Here is a 13,389-nt window from a genome sequence, read left to right on the forward strand (position 1 = left end):
TGAACTTCCCTCATCTCATTTCTTTCCCACTTCCCCTGCTGGTATACACCAGGCCAGGCTTGGGACCTTTTCTTCCCCCAATCCTGGTCCCAGATGAGGGGACAGCTGGAGCAATCAGGGGACTTCCTGGAGGGTAGCAGAAGGGGATGTCAGTGTAGCTAGACGAGAGGACAGAGGGCTGGCTGTAGAGGTGTTCTGCTCTCGGGGGGAAGTGAGGCAGCAGGCAGGGTCTTCCTCCTTCATATTTTAGCAAGAATCAGCTTCCCAGAGCCTGCCTTGTCTGGGGTCTCCCGGACCCTCACAGCAGCCTGGTTGGCAGGGCAGGGATCGGCAGCAGTTTTACAGATGAGCAGACTGAGGCCAGAGAGGGTCGGGGCTGTCCTAAGGCCACACAGTGAAGGGGGGCAAACTGGCCTGGAACCCTATTAGCTCCCCTCGCCCCTTCTACCCGCACTCTCTGCTGTGTGTCAGGCCCTACTGCTGGCAGCCCAGCTCCCTGGCACTCGACTGCTGTCCTTGTGCGCTGGGGAGGAGCCTCGGGAGCTGGAAATTACCCTCCCAGCATTTCCAGCCAAACCAGTCCACTGGGCATAATGACAGCCCCTTCTGCCAGGGGCGGCACTGACTCAACTCCGCTGGGCCCTTTGAAAATGGTCCCTCCCTCTCACCCTCGTCTCCGCGGTGACTGGTATGTGCTTCCCCCAGAACCGGCACGAGATGCTGACCCTGGAGCCCCTGCACACGCTGTTGCACATGAAGTGGAAGAAGTTTGCCAAGTACATGTTCTTCCTGTCCTTCTGCTTTTATTTCTTCTACAACATCACCCTGACCCTCGTCTCGTACTACCGCCCCCGGGAGGAGGAGGTATGTGGGCCCCTTGGGGGGCAGGGATGGCCAGAGCTGGAGGAGTTTGGAGCCACCTCATGTGCAGATGGGGAAACTGAGGCCTAGAGAGGCCAAGCGATTTGTGTAGGGTCCCCTGATTGTCCTTTGCAGTTTCTAGGGAACTGAATATGTCTTTGGCGCTCAGTTGGGCTAAGCCCCAGGTGCTGAGCCTGAGGTGGACCCATGTTGGGGGAGAGAGTTAGCGAATGAGGAGCCCCAGGCCCTGCCAGGCTGTCTGTCTAAACCTAGAACTAGCTGGGCATCTCTGCTGCGAGGGCCACAGGAAGTGGGAGGAGGACAAGCTTTGCCATCACGCTGGGCCTCACTTTCCCATCCATCACGTGCGGCACAGAGTCTCGGTTTTATTTAACTGTGTTATGAGGCCCTGTTGAGTCTCTGGATGTGGATGGGCTCTGGGAAGGACAAATGCAATGGGGCATGAGGGCTTGTTAGCACAGAGTGGACTGTACTTGCTGTAGAGTTCTGGGTCCCCACCGAGGGTGGGGAAGGCAGGGGCAGGGAGCTGCCATTCCTTCTCTTGCCTTGGACAGGGATCCGGTCTCATGCTGGTGCACTTGACGGGTCGCCGTGAGCACCTGGCACTAGCCTGCCCTCCGCACCCCTATCCTGACCACCCCTCTCCCTTCCTCCCCAGGCCCTCCCACACCCCTTGGCCCTGACGCACAAGATGGGGTGGCTGCAGCTCTTGGGGAGGATGTTCGTGCTCATCTGGGCCATGTGCATCTCTGTGAAAGAGGTGAGCGAGCCCCTCAGCCCTTCCAGGCTGCCCTGTGAGGTGGGCAGGGGAGAGAGGGCAGGTGTGAGCAGGCCTGGATCCCATCCCTCCCTGCTCTGCCATCACTGCTGGGGGCCCTTGGGGAGGCATTTTCTTTCCAAGCCTTAGGTTTCTAACATAGGAATAAATGAATAAGGCAGGTCTATCCTACCCACTTCACCTGTCTACCCCTCCATCCATCTGTCCAACTATCCACCATTTATCTACCCTCCCAGCCACTCAGTGCCCGTCCTTCTCTCCCACCCCATCCTCCCGTCCAATCACTTGGCCTCTTTCATTGACCCAGCCACTCATTCAAATACTCACTCATCCATACCCACCATCCTTCCATCCTTTATCCAACATCTCCCCATCGATCCATCTATCCACCCATCCAGTGAATCAACAGGTGTATTCTGAACACTTTCCACATGTGAGGCCGCAGGGAAGGTGATAGGGATGGGGGAAGTTTGCCCTCTTTGAGCCTGCAATCTGGTAGGGGATTGAACATGGGCATAAACATCTAGACTTTAAGGGAGACTTTGAAAATGGCCCTGAGTTGGGTTCAGACCAGTGCTCAGAGGCAGGGAGATGACTTTTATCTGGGAACGGGGGAAACAGGGAAGGCTTGAAGGCAGAGATGGCACTGGTAGGGTAGGACTAGACATGAAGACACTGGGGACAAGGTCAGTTATGGAGTAGGCATGAGCAAAGGCTCAGAGGTTGGAAGGCTCGGCCACATGTGGGGAGTGGCAGGGAGCTGTAGTGAGTGTGCTGCTTTGCAGGTTCTGGGGTGAGGATGGCGTGGGGGCACCTACACCCCCAGGCACAGGTCTCCTTCCATATCCCGCCCCTGGCTCTGGCTGGGCCTTCACACAGTCACCCCTCACTGAGTCCCAGTCCTGGGAAACACCCCCTCCTCGGGTTCTCCGGCGAGGGGCACGAGGAAGGTGCAGTCTGTCTTTCCTTTCTGGCCTTAGGGCATCGCAATCTTCCTGCTGAGACCCTCGGATCTGCAGTCCATCCTCTCAGATGCCTGGTTCCACTTTGTCTTGTAAGTAGGTTGCCCTCTATCACTTTGGTCACCTTGTCACAGGCAGGGCTGAGTCCTATATGTGGCTGCAGTGTCCCTCTGGAACAGCCACCCTACTATGTGTCCCTGTCCCAGTCATTCTGTCTTAGTTACACGGCCAGGGACCTCTTCTGTCCCTTCTAGTCAGAGGCACACAGATGCCCATGGAGAGGGTCAGAAAACCTCAGGACAGCACCCACCATCTGGTGGCAGTGATGGCTGACATCACTGGTCACAGAGCCCCAGGTGGCAGGCAGCACAGAGAAGGCATGAGAAGGCTTAGCCATCCTGTGTATTTTCTTACAAAGAGTTGTCCAGGGCAGTCCCTTCTAGTTGCACAGGGCCTAGAAGTTGCCATCTTGGACCTTGGCAGATCAGGACTGGGAGGTGCCTGAGGAATCACCGAGTCTCGTCTACAGACACCACTGAAGCTCCCAGAGCAGGGAAGTGAGTCATTCACAGTTGCGCAGAGGAGCTTCAGCAGTGTCGAAGCTCCAGCCTGCCAGAAATCTTCACCCCAAGCCAGTGCAAAGTTGGTGACCACAGGGCCCCAGCCAGAAAGCCCAGCTCAGCAGCCTCTCTGAATGAGGTCATACGCAGCTGACATCAAAGGCTTACGTGACCTCTGTCTCTAAATGAACAGAGGTTGATTTAGCAAGTTAGCATTGCTGCCGTGGGCATGGAACAGAACCTGCAGTTTGGGAGGAAGAATGTCGGGCTCCACAGCTCTGCAGGCCCCACTGAAGTCTCTTCTGAGCATTTGGGAAGCTGGGCCTGCGGGACCTTGAACCTTGGCCTGATGTTTCTAAAGACCTAGGTGTTTTATTAAGTGTGTACCTGCCTTCCAGAGACATGAACTAAGTTCTTCATCCCTGTGAGCAGGTGGGGCACCCGGACACGCAGGAAATGGATAGTTAGGTGCAACGCTGCCCCATGACGCGAGCCGCATGCGAGCCTGTCATCCCCGAGGAAGTATTACGATTCCAGAGAAAACTGTTTGTACAGACACTGGTCTTAGTACAAACAAAAAGTACCAATACACTGTCTTGTTCTTCTACTTCTCATTTGTTTTGTTAGTGAAGAGGAAGGTGTAGACATCCTTCCTCATTTCAACCCCAAATGCAGTCGATCAATCAATCGGAAGTTTGTTCTTAACTACACCAGGAAAACAAACTTGCCTGTGTCTTAATATCGGTCAGATATTTTATGATCGTGGAAACTGCCTGGTGTTATAAGCAAGAGAGGGGTTTTAAACCAGATGTCTGCATAACTCATGGTGTTTGCGCTGTGTAGGAGTAGATTTTGATTTGGTATGTTTGGTACATATTGTACTTTAAAATTTTCAATTGTGGTAAAATACACATCACATAAAAGTTACTGTCTTAACCAGTTTTAAGTGTACAGCTCAATATTGTTAAGTACATTTACGCTGTTGTGCAATCAATCTTTAGAACTTGTTTTGTCTTGTAAAACTGAAACTCTGTACCACTGAACAACAGCTTCTATTCCTTTTTCCCCTCCCTGGCAACCACCATTTTTCTCTGTCTCTATGGATTTGACTATTCTAGGTACCTCGTTTAAGTAGAATCGTATGGTATTTGACTTTTTGGGACTGGCTTTTATTTCACTTAGCATATATCACATTTTTTTAAAAAAGATAAAAAATAGTAGGTTTGGGGGAACTTTTGTTATGATTGGCTTATAAATATAGATGTTGGCAGCTTTTGTCATTTTGATTAAAAACGCAATCATTCCCTACACCCTCGGTCTAGCCCAGTGGTTCTCAAATCTCTGTGGGAATCAGAAATCATATGAGTGACTTAAAAATTTTATGGCCTCCTGGGCTGTACCCCAGAATCTTCTAGGGCTCTGGGGATCTGAATTTTTTTGAGTCCCTGTTAGCTGCAACCAGTCCACGACTGGCCCCGACTGGCACCTGGTGGTACAGTCCACGAGGCTGGATTTTAGCCGTGGTTGAGTGGGTCTGAGGCTGCCTTGTCTGTCTCTTCAGCGTCAGCCCCCAGGGGGACCATTCAGGGGGCTTGAGGGAGGTTTGGAGGATTTGAGTATCTCTGCCCTTACGCTGAGGAGAAGTAAGTAAGGCCCTTGTCTCCTGTGTCTCCTGAACAGCTTTTTCCAGGCTGTGCTTGTGATACTGTCTGTCTTCTTGTACTTGTTTGCCTACAAAGAGTACCTTGCCTGCCTCGTGCTGGCCATGGCCCTGGGCTGGGCGAACATGCTCTACTACACGCGGGGGTTCCAGTCCATGGGCATGTACAGCGTCATGATCCAGAAGGTGCGTTGGGGGCCGACGGACTCTCAGAGGGCGTCTGTTTTTCAGATGGGGAAACTGAAGTCTGGAGGGGAACAGGGGCTTACCAAGGGGCGGGCCACTGCTCTTTCTGCCGAATGTCGTGGTCTCCTTTGCTTTTGATCGTGCTTTAAATGTGCAGAGCTTTAAACGCCCAGGCTTGTGGGGCACTGGGAAGGAATACATTTTGTGAAGGAATATTCTCACCCCTGGGCAGTGGTGTGCTGGTAAATCTTTAATAACCACTCTCTGGGTGTACGTGGGTGGAATATATGTATACATGTATATATATACACACATACCTTTATTATAAATTTTACTCTATAAAGGATGTATAGCACACAACTTACAAATAATAATAAAATATACAGTACACTTTACTGTATGTTCCATGTAGCCAGTTGAGTCTCAGATAATTTGTTGTTTTTTATAGAACTCTCAAATCTGTTGCCACCCTATGCTTGCAACTGACAAATGGGTGCTGTTCAGACGTGAATGTTCGTTGGTATTTTTCTTTATAAGCAGTATGATTAATATGAGACAATGATTTATGTTGGAACTTTGCTTGTTTGTCAATGATGTGAGCAACTTCTTTGCTGAATTGGATAATAGTTTGCAAGTACTAGAAGAATATTCCTTTGACATTTGTGTGCTATTGATGATGTAAAGGCTACAGACAAGACACATTTTTAAGTTTAATACAGATTGACATTGTCTCCATCACTATCTCAAATCTAGATCTAGACATCAACAAAACAATGAGTAAATCAATCTTTGATTTGTAGCATTTTCCAGTTTTCATGGTGTAAATATAGTAGATCCCCCTTAGTCTCGGGGATATGTTCCAAGACCCCCAGTGGAGGTCTGAAACTGTGGGTAGTACCGAGCCCTATATAATACACTATGTTTTTTCCTATGTATACATACCTACTTATGAAGTTTAATTCATAAATTGGGCATAGTAAGAGATTAAAAAATAATAAAATAGAACAACTATAACAACATTCTGTAATAAAAGTTATGTGAATGTGCTCTCTCTCTCAAAATATCATATTTCTAGACTGCCATTGACACAAACTGAAACTGCAGCAAGTTTAACCACAGATAAGGCAGGACTACTGTACTTCTATATGTCTGATTTCCAGCTACCAACGTTGTCACTGAACATGGTGTAGGGAAGAGCGCACAGTTATATGTCATTACATAGTATTTCCACCATATGGCTACCCCACAGATGTAAATAAGCTCAAAAGCATAGATAATTGTAAAATGTAGTAAAATAACTAGGAAGTGATGAGTTTTGAATATTATCTTTTTTACATATAATTTATTTAATCATAAATATATATGGTTTAATTTTTTTGCAATACAAATAATTTGTTTCCTCTCCAGCTTTATTGAGGTATAATTGACAAGTAAAATTGTAAATTTAAGGTATACCATGTGAGGATTTGATGTACACATATATTGTGAAATGATTACCCATTTCAAGTTAGTTCACACATCCATGACCTCACATAGCTACTATTTCTTTGTGTGTAGTGAGAACATTTAAGGTTATACTCTCAGCAAATTCCAAGTATACAATACAGTATTGTTCACTGTTGTTCTCATGCTGTACATTAGATCCCCAGAACTTACTCATCTTATAACTGAAAGTTTGATTTAGTTCTTGATAATGACTGTGTTTAACAGCCATCTTCCAAACTTCATGAAAATTTACCAGTCAGCTCTGGAGCGAGCTGGTATGAGCAGACTCCAGCACATCCCTGTTCCCAGGAAGTGTGAGGGGTCCGGATGGGAGACCCTGTGGAGAAAGGTTCAGGCAGCAGGGGCAGAGAGAGACGGTGCTCAAAAAGGTGGAGGGAGGAGAGAGCCCGGGGCTGGGGGTGGGGTGCAGAGCTGAGCCTTGGAGCACCCTGAGGAGTTGGCCAGGGGGCAGGGAGAGGGTGGGAAGAACGGAGATTGGTGTGTGATGAGCACATGCTCAAACCTTACACTTGAAATCACGTTTCTTTCTTTGCAGGTCATTTTGCATGATGTTCTGAAGTTCTTGTTTGTATATATCGTGTTCTTACTTGGATTTGGAGTAGGTAATTGATTTATAAATAATAGTAGCTCCCACCTTTGTAAAGCACTTTATGAGATGTCAAAATGATAAAGCACATGGCAGCCTCAGTGACAATTACATCAGCTAGCAGTGGGGCGTTTGTCATGCTTAGCATTTCCCACTTGATCAAGTGGGAACCATCATCCCTGATCACAAGGGAACTGAGGCTTAGAGACTCCAGCAATCACACCAGGCTGGTCACTCTTATCTATCCACACTGTGTGACATGCTGCCCACTTTCCCATCCATCTTCTCATGTGGCCCTCACAGCCTAAGATAGATTCTGCAGATGTTTTCAGCCTCATTTTACAGATGGGGAAACTAAAGTTCACAGAAATTTGATTGATGGTCTTTGCAAAGTAGGAGCCAACTTATGCACAGAGGTAACTTCCTTTGGTTTTCACAGCATGTTGCTCCCACAGTTTGCTTCAGAGGTATCTGTGAGAGCCTCTGGTCTGTTGGGGCCAGGAAAGGGGAGCCCCCTCTTAACATCTCTCTATTTAAAACAGAGGGAACAGCACAACCTGGCTTTATTTCTAACCTCTGCAGAGAGAGATATGGGGTTTTTCCCCCATAACAGATTTTTTTTTTCCTTTTTTTTCAGTGATTGTTAGCATTTGAAATTAGGCAGCTGTTCCCATCTGTCTGATACCTTTTCTGGGTCAAAATTTACTTATTTATTAGCTCCTCCACCTGCTTATTTATTCATCCATCCATTTACTGATTCATTCATTTGCCCATCCATCCACCCACCCATCATCCACCCATCCATTCAGCAGTGAACCGCTACTGTGGTGTGTTAGAAAGAAGAAAAGAGTGAGCCCCCGGTCTTGCTCCTGGGGAACTCACAACAGAGCATTAAGAGGAGACTCGGGATCTCACAGCCTTGGGGAAGCGACCCAGGCTATAGGAAGTCAGGAGCTCACACACGCATAGATTAGAATGAGCAACTCTGCAAGGCTGCAAGTGACCAAAGGCCAATCCTGGGCAGAGGGAGAGAAGAGTATGAGCTTTGCTGGGTGGGAAGGACATTCTGCAGGAGGTCAGGGCAGAGAAACTAGCCCGATGAGGCTTTTGGAGGGACCAAGGCTGGGGATGGGATTTTAGTGGCCAGAAAAATGGAGGCAGCAGGCCCGCAGGATGGGCATGTGCGCATGTGCAAACACACTGAGCTTGTCGGGTAACCAACCAGGCAGAGAGGCTGAATGGAACACCCTGCTATGTCCTCCCAGCCCTGGCCTCGCTGATCGAGAAGTGTCCCAGTGACAAAAAGGACTGCAGCTCCTACGGCAGCTTCAGTGAGGCGGTGCTAGAACTCTTCAAGCTCACCATCGGCCTGGGCGACCTGAACATCCAGCAGAACTCCAAGTACCCCATCCTCTTTCTGTTCCTGCTCATCACCTATGTCATCCTCACCTTCGTCCTCCTGCTCAACATGCTCATTGCCCTCATGGGAGAGACGGTGGAGAACGTCTCCAAGGAGAGCGAGCGCATCTGGCGCCTACAGGTGAGCCTGGGCAGAGGCCCCAGTGCGGGGGCCTCCATGGGGACTCAGTTGAGCACACGGTCTGGGGTGGGGCCTGGGAATCTGCATAAGCTCCCATATGACTGGCCAGGTTTGAGGAAGCCTTTAGTCTAGGGTCTTTGAGTACAGGGTCTAGGAAGTGTGGCTGAACAACAGCACACGTGAGAGAACCTCAGGCTTATGGGGGTGCTCTGCTCAGAGTCAACAGCGTGATAATGTGCATGTCAAAGTATGACCTTAGATTGCATTACGAGGAGTATAGGGTCTAGGACAATGGAGGTGACAGTCTGCTCTACTCCATCCTGGCCTTAATACTCTTCACATGCTGAGGACACCAACCCATAGGATGGATCTAGAGGTGGTGACCAGGTTTGGGAGAGGACTAGAGACTGTCTCACAAGAAATGGAGTTGTTGAAACTAGGTTGAAGAAGGTGAGAGTTCCTTCAGATATCTGCAGAGCTACCTGTGAAAGAGGGATCAATCCCCTTCTATGGCCCCAGAAGGCGGAACTGAGGTACATTGGGGAACCACAGGGAGAAAAGCTTTGATTCGACACACGGAAGTTTCTAATTATTAAGGCCTTATTAATTGGATTGTTGATACTGCTCAGGAGAGATTGGAGAAATGATGGCCGGGATTCCAAGCCTGGGCGGGGGGTGGCACTACATGATGTCGGAACTTCCCTCCACTGTGGGATTCCAGGATCCTAACATGTTCAGTTAGGAAGCTCCTGGACTTCAGAAATATTATTTATGTCATGCTTAAACCAATTTGAACACCTTTCCCAAACCACCTGCTTTTTCGTCTCTGGATTCTGTGTACTAGCTGGACCCTCAGGATCTGTGCGTTGAGCACCCAGTGGGGGTGGAGGGGGCTGTCTGGTTATGCACGTGCCTGCACACTCCTTAGGCTCCTTTATGTCCCCAGAGAGCCAGGACAATCTTGGAGTTTGAGAAAATGTTACCAGAATGGCTGAGGAGCAGGTTCAGGATGGGGGAGTTGTGCAAAGTCGCCGAGGAAGATTTCCGACTGTGCCTGAGGTAAGGAAAGGGGAACAGCCCTGGGTGGGGGTCTTTGGGGTGGATGGAGAGGGCGAGCCAGAGATGGGATGTTAGAGAAACAGCACCACTGCTGGCTCGCTGTCACCACAGCCCCTGTCTCTTCTGGCTTCCTGTCCAGTGTCTGGTTTAGAAAAGATTTGCCAACCTGGCACTCTGTCCTGCTGTCTACCCTGTGTGGATTCATGTGACACCAGGGGACGCGAGGCACATTTTGTCACTATCAAACCGAAAGTGAAACAACTACTTTTGACATATCTTAAACTTTCTGATTTTTTAAAAAGTCCTTGTGCATCCCATGGCCACCTTTTCTGATAAGTCTTTGCTTCTTCCTGCCCCCTACCCAACTGCCTGACCCTGTAGACCAACTTTTTTGAGTATAACTGTACCTGAAGCTACTTCTCTGACTCCAATTCCCACCCCTGGAAACCAACATTTCTGACTGTCACTGTTACCCTAACAAACATTTCTTATTTCGACTCTTGTTCTAGAGATGTTCTCTGAATGTGAATTTAAGTCAAACTGATGTCTCCTAAGTTGTATTCCAACACCTTAGATGCTGCCCGCTCTTATTGGGGTGTGAACCCAACTACCTTCCCCTAGTGCCTGCTTAACCCCAGCTAAACTTCCACAGGTTTAACCCTCATACATTCTCAGCTCGGGCCCTCCGTCTCTCCTTTCCACCTTCCCTCCCTGCTCCCTCCGACCAGTCATGTGCAGCTGCTGCTGTCTGAAGATGTACCTTTACACCCATCTGAGCAACTGTCAGGATCTCTGGGTTCCACACCCTGGGAGGAGAACTGATCCCCTGAGGCCTGGGGGAATGAGATTTGGACAGGTTTCAAACCCTAAGAGTGCTGGTGTGTCCACTCGGGGCAGGAGAGCTCCTGATCCCTGGGACAGAAGGGGGGCTGTCTAGAGACCAGACATCCCAAATGTGGTGCTGTCTGTTTGCATTTAATGAGGTGCAATCATGAAGTAGTAAGAACGACGATCACACTTGCAGGATCAACGAGGTGAAGTGGACTGAATGGAAAACGCACGTCTCCTTCCTTAATGAAGATCCGGGGCCTGTAAGGCGGACAGGTACTGTTGCCACGGGTGGCATGGGGGCCGCCCCTGTCTGAGACTGTGTGACCTTGGGCGAATCAAGTCTGAGGGCCCTGACTTTCCCCATCTGTGAAATGGGAGGGTTCAGTGAAGTTGGCTCTGACATTTTATAACCCTAGTTGGAACAACTTTTAAGAAATTAGGTGGTACCCTAAGACATGGAAACCCAGAATGCAGAGTGATATATTTCTAAAATAGATTTTTTTTTCAAGCAGATTTCAACAAAATCCAAGATTCTTCCAGGAGCAACAGCAAAACCACTCTCAATGCATTTGAAGAAATAGATGAATTCCCGGAAACTTCAGTGTAGAAGCAGAAGCCAGAGCTGGTGTGGGCACGGGCCGTCTGGTGCTGCAGGCTGAGTCCTGGACTCTGTGCTGAGGGGCTTTCCAGAGTGGTGGATCCTGCTCTGACAGCCTCGAAGCAGAAAGCACCCTCATGCTGAGCGGGTGTCTGAACTGAGAGGCAGCTGTCAGTTTGTCTGAGTGGGAAACACCCTAGGATTTTGTTATTTGTCAAAGAGTTTGTGTAAGCCCAAGGCCAGCAGTCTGGAGCCTGGGTGTCTCCTGAGGCCCTGGGTGAAGCCTCTGGTTTTACCAGCTGCCGGTCGGCTTGGCTGGGAGAGGTGGGTGTTGGGGAAGGGGCAGGGGCCTGAGGAGCAGGGAGGAGTCTTTCCTTCTGCCAACATCTCCCTTCCAGCCCCAACCCCAGCCCGCACATTCCGCTGTCTCTCTTACTGTGACTGGGTTGCCTGAATTTGTGGGAGGCTCTTGATCCCATCCTAGAATGTGCAGGGGACTGAGCTAAGCCTCGTATCCTGAGGGAGGAGGGGAGGGAGCTACGGAAATGCTCTTCTGGAACCTTCAGGGAACAGGAAACCCTCCTTGCAACGAGAGCCCTTGGCACCCCAAGGCTCAAACTGTCTCAAACTGAGAGATGTTTTTAGTAGTGTAATGAACACAGGGTTTTAATTTTCAACATAGGAAACACATTTCAATTGAGAATGAAAATGACTGCAGATGAAGTATGTGATTTTAAAAGCTGAGACATAGATTCTGGGCTATTGGGCTGGCTGTGTACTTGGCCTCAGGGTGGCCAGAGAGAGACAAAAAGCTTTTCTTCACACACACAAAAGTCCACATGAGGCACGCCAGGCAGGCCCTGCTGGGCCACTGCGATCTGGGTGAAAGGGCTTGGCTCTCGTCCTCGTCCCGGCCTCGCAGTGGTTCCTGCCTCTGAGCTGGGAGTGCGGCTTCAGCTGAAGCAGAAATAGCAGCTGGTCTCTCCATATGGCCTTAACTCTCAGAGGCTACTAGCATACCTCAGTGTTTCTCAGCGGGGGGAATTGAATGAAGTGCCGGAAATGCCTTGGCACGAAGTATTTTTGTTAACTGTGAATTTTGAAGCTGAGGAGGAAGCTTGTGAGAGAGGAGCGTTTGCCAAGACTTGGGGCTTATTTTTAGATCCTCATCCTCTGATGCTCTTGCCCTGAAATGACACAGAGTCAAGTTTGGAGGCAAAGGTAAAGTGGAGCTTGAAGGAATTTTCCAGGTGACTGGGGCCTACACAACCAGAAAATCTACTCTGCTTCTATTGTCTGGTGAAAGGATTCATGTGGGAATTTTTGAGGAAGAATTATAAAAATAGTAACCATGGATTTTGATTTGGAATGGCACAAATAAGAATTTGGCCTTTAGATGACTTGGTGATTGGCTGGTTAACCTGACTTGAGGCAAATGGAGGAGTCCAGGCCTGGCTGTTCTCTCTGGGCCAGTCTCTCCGCTCTGGGGTGCTCTGTGTTCCAGCCTGGCTCAGGGGCAGAGACTTGGCCTCTGATGGGCCCCGGCTGGGGACAGGTGGGCTGGGCAGAAGATGCAGTGTTGAGGACTTCGCAATCTGCAGCAGGGAGTTGACACCTGCTCTCAGCCATCGTGGCCAGACCAAGCTCTGAGGGGCAAGGGGCCAGGCATGTGTCTCTGGAGCAAGATTTGACGGGGACTGTTATGAGGGCAGAAGGAGCAGATGTGTTCCACATGGGCAGACCTAGTAAAAGAACTTGAGAAAGATTTTGGCTCAATTCAGTTCAGCAGCTGCTCCATGTATTGGAGATGTTTAAGTAGAAGCTGGTTTAGCACTTATGAAGGCTGTTGTTGAAGATGGTACTTGGATGAACTTCAAGGTCCCTTTTAGCTTGGAGAGTCTATAGTTCAGCATTCTGTATCTGGAGTGACGTACTTGCATTTATCCTGAACAGATGTCCTGGTTTGAGGGGCAGCCATTTGGATCTGTGGTGCCACACTCTATGCTACAGAGCTGGGAATTCCAGAATTGCTTTGACTCAGATATGAATGCATAGAGCCATATGGCTCTCCGTTTCTCACCTGGACAAGAGCTGGGCGGCTGGGCAAATAGAAATCGATGACAGGATCTTTGCCTTCTTACACGGTATGGAGAGCTGCTCTCTGTGGATCTGGGTGGAACTGGTTGGCAAGAGCATTTTCTGTCCTGGTTATTCTTCCCAACAGCGGCATCCCCAAAAGAC

The 13,389-nt window shown here is 49.2% G+C and overlaps 1 protein-coding gene across 2 annotated transcripts in view; it reads left to right on the forward strand.

Moving 5' to 3' along the window:
* Positions 1–11,865, forward strand: part of TRPV3 (transient receptor potential cation channel subfamily V member 3) — a 30,247-nt gene extending 18,382 nt beyond the window's left edge. The window contains exons 10-18 of one of the 2 annotated variants that reach the window (XM_045526082.1): positions 706–864; positions 1,541–1,642; positions 2,641–2,714; positions 4,863–5,028; positions 7,070–7,136; positions 8,386–8,660; positions 9,607–9,719; positions 10,744–10,823; positions 11,063–11,865. In XM_045526082.1, coding sequence (XP_045382038.1) covers positions 706–864; positions 1,541–1,642; positions 2,641–2,714; positions 4,863–5,028; positions 7,070–7,136; positions 8,386–8,660; positions 9,607–9,719; positions 10,744–10,823; positions 11,063–11,157 — 1,131 coding nt within the window. In that variant the 3' untranslated portion in view covers positions 11,158–11,865. Of the gene's footprint in view, positions 1–705; positions 865–1,540; positions 1,643–2,640; positions 2,715–4,862; positions 5,029–7,069; positions 7,137–8,385; positions 8,661–9,606; positions 9,720–10,743; positions 10,824–11,059 lie in introns of both variants that reach the window. The other variant, XM_045526083.1, reaches the window with a different exon arrangement.
* Positions 11,866–13,389: the final 1,524 nt, after the last annotated feature.

Source organism: Lemur catta, chromosome 15, assembly GCF_020740605.2.
Source record: "Lemur catta isolate mLemCat1 chromosome 15, mLemCat1.pri, whole genome shotgun sequence".
NCBI classification, from domain to species: Eukaryota; Metazoa; Chordata; class Mammalia; order Primates; family Lemuridae; genus Lemur; species Lemur catta.